Below are 10605 nucleotides of genomic sequence, written 5' to 3'. Positions count from 1 at the left end.
GACAAGTAAAACTCTCTTGCCCCTTCAAAAAATTAAGCGTTAATGTCGAGCCCTGGTAAGCCTATGTGCCGGGGCTTAGCCCCGGACGGCCCGGCCCAATTTAACCCCTGTATATATATATATATATATATATATATATATATAATTGGCAATAAAATATTCAATAAAATATATATTTTAAAAAATACAACAGATGGATAGATAGATATTTAACAATTATTTTAAATAGTGAATCATTTTATTAATGATCGTTTTACTATTTTAACGATTTGCTGATAATGCTAAATATCAGGATATCAGGATAATATTATAGTTAAAAGGAAAGTGGTGTCGTTGGAGATGTACTTGAGCTTTACTGATGGGTACAAAAAAGGGTTGGGAAACAAATTTGTTGTTCGATCAATGTCTTTGTTTCATATAACTACTTTACAAGTCAATAGTCATTGCTTTTTTGGTCTCATATGTTTCTGTGTGTGTGTGTGTGTGTGTGTGTGTGTGTGTGTGCCTGTGCCTCTTCAGCGAGTCTCTACAAAGTTTTCTTGTAAGACATGTACAGGAATTGCGCTTAAAAATTCTAAAGAGCTGACGTATAGTTCAGAACTGTGGAATGTGCTGCTTTGAACAATTCTATTGAAGAATTCTCAAGCAAGAAGTGTGTGTGAATAGTCAACGTGGGTGTCTCGCTCTTCCATATATCTGTGTGCGGTCTTTGTCTCCTGCCTTTACTCCAGCAGCTAAAGAACGTGATCTGTTATCTCTATTCAGCTCCTAATGTCAGCTAGTTCTGAACACAAAAGAGACACATATCTACTGGAGAACTGTCTGTGTGTGTGTGTGTGAATACAGGCATCAGCATATCCTGACCTCTGTTTATGTGTGTGTGTGTACAGTGGGTGCAGTTCAATTGAAGGGGGGTTATGATGTCATGGGACGAGTGATTGATGGATAAAATCCCCTAGATGGACATTCATCCCACACACAGAAACAAACACACACACCTACACTCAGAGATTAAGAGTCTTAGAGACAAGAAAAGACAGGAAGAAAGAACAGATGAGAAAAATGAGAGAATGCGGAGAGGAGAGGCAATCGCAACATACAAAAATTACTATAGTAAAGCACCTTTTAGGGCATATTTCATAGCAATGTTGTTTTCAATGGCCATGGGTTTCCCTGCGGAATTGGGCTACTTTTACACTGTTGCCACGGGTTGTTTTTCTATTCCACGCCTCTCCAAATTCCCCCTCCCCCCAAAGGAAAGCGATTTTTACCACCCGGAACATGATTAGGTGTGTTAACTTGCTAAAAATATTTAAAAACTTGCTATTCATTTTTAATTAAATTTAGTCCTGAAATCATTTTTGTATTGTTTCCACTTAATTTATGTTTTTATTCAACTTTGTCTATAACTACCTGACTAATAACATACTTTCCTGTAGCTCAAAAAAAATATCATGTTACTAGCAATGCTAATGTCATGGGTTTGATTAGCAGAGAATACACTGATAAAAATGTATCTATGTAAGGACTCTCCCTTTGTTCGACCAATGGCAGACTAAAAACGTGTTCGCAAACAGCCATTATTTTTAATGCAGAAATGACAAACACAAACACAGAGGCTGTTTCTCAATTCCAAGAACGCAGAGAACGGACTTGCGTTCTCGTGGAGTCCGGTCTTGCCAGGCGACCTTGAAAGATTATAATGCACAATAAATGCAACATAACATCACAAACAAATGTCATAACCTATTAAAAGACTTCTATCATATTATTATAGACATTTTCATAAAATTTTATACATTTTTTATTTTACCGCGTGTATTTATGAAAATGAGTAGCCTTTGTGTTACCATATGCTTTGTCAATGTTAAGATTCTTTTTTATATGCCAATAAAAATACTGCAGGCTTTCTTCAGGTTATCACAAACGGACAAATGTTTACCTTCACGAGCCGTCACGTATTTGCGAGCTTGTAGCGGTAATCTCATAAGTGAGAACGAGAACTTTAAAGCTTGCAGGCTTCCGTACGTCGACCGCCCGCAGCGTCTTCTAGGATTTTTAACGGTTCGATTTTCTCAAGTCTGCATTCGATGCATCCTCGATATCAAGAACACATCCGGGTACTTTCATGCGTCCTCTGTTCTTGAGTATTGGAACTGAACTTCGACGGTTTAGCAAGGATGCAAGATCGCTTAAGAACGCATATTGAGAAACAGCCATACACTCATATCTTACTGCCTTTTGAGTGTTTTGCATCAGACAGTGTAGTTGTCCTGGTGATAACGGGCAGAGGTCATGCCCTCAAGAGAGGATTGTCACACACACAACCATTCTAACTCACACTCTCTCTCTTTCTTTCAGCACCATGGACAGCTCTAAGCGAGCAACATGATTGGTTGAGAGACATAGGGGCTGCGGAGAAAGAGAGAGAGCAAGAGAGAGAGAGAGTGAAAATCATCAGGGGATGGAGTGAGTAAGCAGTGAGGGTTGGAGAGAGCTGGAGGGAAGGAGATCAGAGAGCAAAAAAGAAGGTAGAGAGAGAAAAAAAAGGATAGAAGAACAGATGCTATAGCTCGTCTCTTTGCCTACTGACGCCTGAGCTGGGTTCATCGCTGCGTGTGTGTGACGCGCACGGGGGAGTGTGTGTGTGTGTGACGGCAGCCGCGGCGGCAGCAGCAGCAGCAGGGGAGGACGGATCAAAGAGATTGTAGGACACGATGCATTTAGCAGCCTAACGTATCTACGCACACACTGCAGCCGGCGAAAGGAGAACACGCTCATACTACACGCATCCGCACGCAGCCCACCCCACACACACACACACACACACACACCACGCGTGTGTGGGGACAGCGCAGATGAAGCAACCACCAAAGGGAGGTGTGGATCTTTCCAGAAGCGTTTAGTAGGGGAGGGGACAGCCTTGGTGGCCGAAGCCCAGCAGGAGCGGTCGTAGGTGGGGAAGGGTCGGACCGCCGACCGCCGCCAGTTTTCTTCAGAGCTCTGGAAACGGCGAAGATGGACATGTCCTTCATTTCTCTCTTCCTCACGGCAGTGTCTGCTTCCTCCGAGCTGCGTCGCTGTCGCCGGGCTTGTCTGTCAGCCGTGTGCGTGTCCGCAGGGGGATTCGATAACGTGCAGTGTTGAAAAACACACACACACAGAACACACCTGGAGATCAGCTGTTCCAATTCACTGATACCGTGAGTGTAACCATGTGTGTGTCTCCATCCAGATGTTTTTTTTTATTTTTTTATCTCATTTCCATCTTGTTCTTTTCCTTATCTTCATCAATTCTTCATCATCCATGTAACAGGAAGAGTCAAACTGAGCATCAACGGATTGTTTGGGATCCAAATCACCATATTACCCACAATTCCCATGTACATCTTCAGATTCATTCATGATTCAACCTCGTTTTTGGCATCTGTACAGCATGTGATCCAGGATCAGATACAGCATGTGAAAATTCTGTCGTTATTTACTCACCTTCGTGTCATTTCAAACCTGTTTGAATTTCTTTCTTCTGTGGAACATAAATGAAGATAATCTGAATGTGAAAAAGGACCAGTGTTTTTGGTCCATACATTGAAAGTCAATGGGGTCCAATGTTGTTAGAACCCTTTTTTTTTTCTATAAAAGAAATACAGTCACATAGGTTTGGAACGACATGATTTTTGTCTGAACAATCCCTTTAAATGAGTGTGTGTCATGTGAGAATCACTACATCTGATTGGTTATTGGTGTATTTTCATGGTTCCAGTGACTGTCTTGTGTTTTAATGATTCTGGATCTACTCACATCGGGTCTGTTGTGTGTGTTTGAAGGCTATTTCTATGCCCTAGTTATGAATTGGCACTGTTCATGTTGTGGTGGTGAATGACAGGTTAATGGAATGAATAAGGAAGCTAAACTCCACTCATCCATTGATGTGGTGCTGTGGTCTCGCTGACCTATTTTGTGTGTGGGTGTGTGTCTGTGCCAGCAATGGGAATATGGCATTTTGCCACCTCATCATTCTGAAAAAAAGAGACTTAGTATTAGATGTTTTATTAAAATACATACAATCACATACACAAATGGTGATAAAATATAATCGTGAAACATGATTCATCTGCAGCAAACATCTGAGTAGAGGAGAAGAATATCGTGTTTCATGCTTTTGGCATTACATCTGACACACACACACATGGTAGGGATATCATGCCTGCCAGTGTAAAGCGGAACTAATGCATCTTCAGCACAGAATTAGGTTCCCAGCTTCCTGCATTATGTCAGCGCACTAGGATACTGTTGCCTGGAAACCCACAGTTCCTTCTCCTCACATTCCATTTATAGAATACAGCTGTGTGTCCCTGTGTAAGTAAAAGTGTGTGTGATGGCATCTATGGGCATGGGCATGTGCAGGTGTGTGTGTGTGTGTGTGTGTGTGTGTGTGTTTGCGCTCATGGGTGTGTACAGAAGTGTGTGAAAGATGTTAAATGGAGGAAAGGCAGATAAGTAGGTGGGATTGTGACTAAGGAATGGATGGAGAGAGAGGGAGACAATCTGAGATCAGGGTCTATATTAAGACATGCTGAATAATACAACAGAGAACAGAGTGCTGGATGACATCTTCAAAAAGTTGTAAAAATAAACTTGACATACTCTCTCTCTCTCTCTCTCACACACACACAACCACAGGCTGAAAATGATTTTTCTCTATGTATAGTGTACAGTGTTCCAGAGCATGTAGAAAAAAGCAGTAGGATGGAATAAGACCTGTAAGTGGCACATAATGTTGGGCCAGATGTTACCACTGTTTGCATGTAATGTTAAGTAACTGACTGCTCTTACTAGTCTTAACCGGTTTACTTGTATGCTTTGTATTGTGGGCAAAATTTCCCCAGAAGTTCTTGATAGATAGACAGAATGATGATGTATGGAGGGATGGATCGATAGATTGACTGAACAATAGATGGATGGTTGAATTGATGGATGGATTGAACAATGGATGGATGGATGAATTGATTGAACAATAGATAGATAAATGAATTGACTGAATAACAGATGGACAGATGGATGGATTGAACAATGGATGGATGGATTGAACAATGGATGGATGGAAGGATGGATGCATTGAACAATAGATGGATGGATGGATGGATGAATGGATGGATGAATGGATGGATTGAACAATGGATGGATGGATGGATTGAACAATAGATGGATGGATGGATTGAACAATGGATGGATGGAAGGATGGATGCATTGAACAATGGATGGATGGATGGATTGAACAATAGATGGATGATGGATGGATTGAACAATAGATGGATGGATGGATGGATTAAACAATGGATGGATGGAAGGATGGATGCATTGAACAATAGATGGATGGATGATGGAAGGATGGATGGATTGAACGATGGATGGATGGATTGAACAAAGGATGGATGGATGGATTGAACAATAGATGAATGATGGACGGTACAATAGATGGATGGATGGATTGAACGATGGATGGATGGATGGATTGAACAATGGATGGATGGAAGGATGGATGCATTGAACAATAGATGGATGGATGATGGAAGGATGGATGGATTGAACGATGGATGGATGGATTGAACAACGGATGGATGGATGGATTGAACAATAGATGAATGATGGATGGTACAATGGATGGATGGATGGATGGATTGAACAATGGATGGATGATGGATGGATGGATGGATGGATGGAACAATGGATGGATGGATGGACTGAATGATGGATGGATGGATGGAACAATGGATGGATGGATTGATTGAACAATGGATGGATTGAACAATGGATGGATGGATTGAACAATGGATGGATGGATGGATGGAGCGATGGATGGATAAATGGATCAATGGATGGATGGAACAATGGATGGATGGATGGACTGAACAATGGATGGATGGATTGAACAATAGATGTATGGATGCATGGATGGATGGATGGACTGAACAATGGATGGATGGATGATGGATGGAACAATGGATGGATGGATGGATGGAACAATGGATGGATGGATGGACTGAACAATGGATAGATGGATGGATGGAACAATGGATGGATGGATTGAACAATAGATGTATGGATGCATGGATGGATGGATGGACTGAACAATGGATGGATGGAACAATGGATGGATGATGGATTGATGGATGGACTGAACAATGGATGGAGATGAATAGAGACAATAAATGGAGATAGATAGATAGATAGACAATAGAACAATGGATGAAAAGATAGATAAGACAGGCAAAATAAAAAATGTGCTTATATTATCTTTTAGGGTTTGTTAGTCTGTAGTAATTATAATTAGTTATATATTAATAATCTATCTCTGTGTCATCTCCTCATTTTAGATAGCTATGTAAACATGTGTGTTAAACATGCTAGCTCTTGCCCTTTCCCTGCAGTGAATCATGCTCTTCAGTGTTAAAGGATAACAGATTCCCCAGAGAACACATGCTATTGTGTGTGTGTCTGTGTGTGTGTGTGTGTGTGTGTGTGTGTGTACATCCCACCTGTACCTCCAGAGTTCGTTGTGTTTTTTTTTGTTTTTTTTATAAAGAACATGCTCTCAAGAGGACAGTATGACATTGTGTGTGAGACACTCATCTCTCTCTCTCTCTCTCTCTCTCTCTCTTCATCTGTCTGTCAGGCAGCCTCTCTGCTCTGCTGAAGGATGGATTCAGGGGAAGACGAGTGCACCCGTTTCCTACAGTACGTGGAGGACAGTGGTCTGAGGGCGTACGACGAGCTGGTTATCCAGAACGCCTCCGACATTGCCCGAGAGAGCGACCGTGTCCGCAACCACACACACTGGGCATACATACAGGAGAAAACCCAGAAGAAGAGACGGCAGGAGGAAGCTATCAAGAGGTACACAAACATGGAAAGAGATAGACTGATGTAAATGTGAATATTGGCTATTACTCTTCTTCATACTTAGTGATTTGAACAAACCCCTAAATCAAAGTATAATTCAGCTGCAGCCCTTCTTGCACTGTTTTTGCTAGCTATTAAAGTGTTCCGACTTATAATTTTCACCTGGCAAACAAGAAAACAGACAGAAATATTCCAGAGATACACACTGAAGGATATTTAGGAACCAGAATGTCATGGAGACCTGGCAACCACCCAAAACACCCTAGCAACACCTTAGCAACCACCCAGAATGAATTAGCACAGTGGTTCTCAAACTTTTTAACTTGAAGGCCCCTGTTGTCCAACACTCATATATGCTAAGATTTCGGCTGTAATTATGACAAAGCTTTTTGTTTTCAACTTTGTTATTGATATATTAAATTAACATGGTTGATTAATTTTATAAATTAAATTTCTTTATTTTTTTGTGACGTAAGACAGAAGTGATGTTCTGTATTTCAGAACTGCACATTCTTCAATAAAATATATTAGAGTTAGATTATTTAGAATGTATTAATAATAATTATTAATAAAATATTTTTAAGTCATCCTGAGGCCCCCTAGTTGGCCCCGGCCTCCAGTTGAGAACCACTTCCTTAGCAACCACATAGCAATGACATGGCAACCATCCACAATACCTCGACATCATGCCAGTGAGTTTTTTAATGAATAAGCACCACTCACATTTTCTTAGGAAAATGTAAAAGTCTAGTTAATAATAATGCTCTTTAACATTTGTTAGTCAGCCATGTGTGCAGAGAGAGAGAGAGCGAGAGAGACAGATAGATAAAGGTCACTGGTCCTGAGCTCATAAAGTCAATGAGGAAATAGCTGGATATTAGAGAGACAAACACAGAGTCAATGAAAACCTTTGGCCATTATGGTGTGTGTGTGTGTGTGTGTTTGTCTGCGAGAGAGAGCGACAGAGAGTCATTCAGAACAGACAATTCTGCCAATCTAATAAAAGACAGACACAAAAGGATCCTCTAATTTATCTAACGGTGGCCCGAGGTGTGAGTTTGTGTGTGTAATAATATTCCACTGCGTTTGTATTCTCCTTTATTGTTATTTTAAATTCTGTGTAGCTAAATTTAGATCCACAAAATGCTGTATGCAACCCATTTTACTTCAGTAATTATGTATTTCTGAGGGGGAAAGTATATTAAAGACCCCCTGTGGTGAAAATCAAGCTTTTAAAGTTGTTTATATGTCAATGTGGTGTTTTTAATATGCTTTAAGACAAACTATGTGCGGATTCATAAGTCAATACTCATTTCAGTGAGTCAATACTCAAATTCATACTCATTGCTGAGTATTTTCCCCTTAAAGGTGCAATATGTAAATTTTCTGTCCGCTAGATGTCGCTAGAGGCCTATTTAAAACAAAGGCGTAGCTTGATGACGCCAAGTTTGAGCGTGGAATCTTGGGACATGTGGTCTTCACCTCAGTGGCCAGTGGAAAAGAATTGGGATAGGACTCGGGAACAAATCATGTTCATGGATGAGATTATTAACGTTACTGTAGTATGAAGCAGAGCAGAACCGAGTGTTGTGGGAGCTGAACGAGGCCGCTGGAGTGATTGTGCAACACACGCCTCAGCAGAACTTTTATTATGTCACAGTCGCCGGCCTGCTTCCGCTTTTCCGGTCATGAGTATGAGGTAACACAGCTCTGTTTATCATATTAGATACATTTGAGAGTGTTGAAAATGATGTTATAACGTTACTCTGTGCGTTCGTTCGGCGGCTGCTGTGAGACACTGTTGCACACTGCAGTAAGATAGATCGATTTTAGAATATCATATTAAATGCTGGATGGTTTGTGTTGATAAATGGCATGAAATTAATTTTAAAACATATTGTGTGATGGAGAAAATGCTGTACTACTGTTACTAAAAATAAAGCTGCATCTGATTATGCTATGTTAGCTACTTCACAAAATAGTGTTTTTCTCTGAGGCATGGTAAAGCATGGTACTCTCAAAAAAATCAGGAAAATTAGATTTAAACAATAAGACTAAACGTGTTGAGCTATATAACAATAATTAATTTTCTGTCTATAAATATATCAAAACAGATGTTCCCTTGTCTATAAAACATGTAAATATTAAAGCGTCTTTGGTGTTTCCATGGTTTCTACAAAATAAAACCGGAAACCGAGGGTAACGCGGGTATGACGCAATTGACAGGCGACTCCTCACACGTCCCGGAGCCTTGGTTAAAATTGCAATTTTCTCACGATTTACAAATAGTTGCAAACATTTGGGATATTGTAAGTACTCAGGTGAACAAAATATATAACACTGGCCTAGTGGTTTTTGGATATTTTACTGCAAAATTCTTACATATTGCACCTTTAAAGCTGCAGTGAACCAAAGACAGTCTCAAAAATGCGATTTGAAATCGCTGGTGTCACAAACTAGCTTGTAACCAATCACGTCAACGTGTGATCATCAACGAGTGGATCTCTGAGCTTGTGTGAGTGAGTGGAGGCGGGGCAAATTTGCATATTCATAGAACCGCATATACTAAATGAGGCAAGGGTGTAGAGAGCTCCGCTCTATGAGCAGCAGCTTTATGCGTGCGCTGCTTATTGTGCTTGAATGACTTAAAAACGCATTCAAATGTTAAGCTTTCGTGGTAGCGCAGCACAGTAACGTCCCGATAAGAGACGGTAGTCCAAAATCTCTACTGTTTGACAAATTTCTACTGGTTAATCATGTTTACCGGTATACCGCCCACACCTAATAAGGCATGAAGATATTAAGATATTATAAACAACATCATGATTTTCTGTAAAACTGCTTTGAAACAATGTTGTAAAGAACTATATAAATTTGACATTCCTTTACCCTTTCTGCCTGCTTCATTCCACTTTTGCCCTTCCACTCTCTCTTTATCAGCATCTTGTCCTCTCAACCCCCTCATTTTCTCTTCTGCTGCCCCTTTAACCCTACATTTCCTCCTGTTTGTACCCTGTCATTAAACCTCAGACTCTTTCCTCCTCTTTAGCATCTCTCTGAGAGCTCTGAGTGCTGGCCCTCTTTTCGTACAGTTTGGGTCCTCTTACCACAGTAATGGGGCGTAAGTGGGGTGTTCTTCATGAGGAGAGGAGGTCAATGACACACACACACAGAGTGATCGAGTTCATCTGTGGTTTGTCTCTCTCTTGAAGGCGTTTTAGTGAGATTAAAGAATCAGGATTACAGAATGCAGATAAAATTTCATTAATATAACTCATGAAAGAGGATCAAAACACACAGATATAAACACTGACAGTGGGAGGGCCTAAAGTCACACCTCCTCAGCCTGGAGAGGGAAAAAACAGGGTCTGTCACCATGGAGACAGAGGGGTGAGTTTCTATGGCAACAGTGGGCTTGGTCCTCGTCTCTAAATTTAGACTGCTAGCCCCTGAGGACACATGCACTCCCTTGAAACACATAACAAAAGGCAGGTTTGGATGTGTCACTCAACTGTTATCACACACACATAGAGAAACCCATCCAAGAACACACACAATGGAAAATCTGGATCTGATGACCTTAAGGGAACTACATAATACCATAAATCCTGTTACAACTCACCTCACTCACATATATGAGTGTGTGCAGGCTTAAAATGAATTTGAATATGATTGGATTGGGAAATGAATATGAATTTATAG

The 10605-nt window shown here is 40.7% G+C and overlaps 1 protein-coding gene across 1 annotated transcript in view; it reads left to right on the top strand.

Annotated features, from left to right (window-relative positions):
* Positions 1 to 2472: 2472 nt before the first annotated feature.
* Positions 2473 to 10605, top strand: part of nyap2a (neuronal tyrosine-phosphorylated phosphoinositide-3-kinase adaptor 2a) — a 42951-nt gene continuing 34818 nt past the window's right edge. Inside the window, 2 exon segments of the mRNA XM_051863833.1 lie at positions 2473 to 3203; positions 6677 to 6897. Coding sequence (XP_051719793.1) covers positions 6701 to 6897 — 197 coding nt within the window. The 5' untranslated portion in view covers positions 2473 to 3203; positions 6677 to 6700.

Source organism: Ctenopharyngodon idella, chromosome 15 (genome assembly GCF_019924925.1).
Source record: "Ctenopharyngodon idella isolate HZGC_01 chromosome 15, HZGC01, whole genome shotgun sequence".
NCBI classification, from domain to species: domain Eukaryota; kingdom Metazoa; phylum Chordata; class Actinopteri; order Cypriniformes; family Xenocyprididae; genus Ctenopharyngodon; species Ctenopharyngodon idella.
The sequence above is the reverse complement of the archived record's forward strand: the minus strand, read 5'-3'. Positions and strand labels throughout refer to the sequence as shown.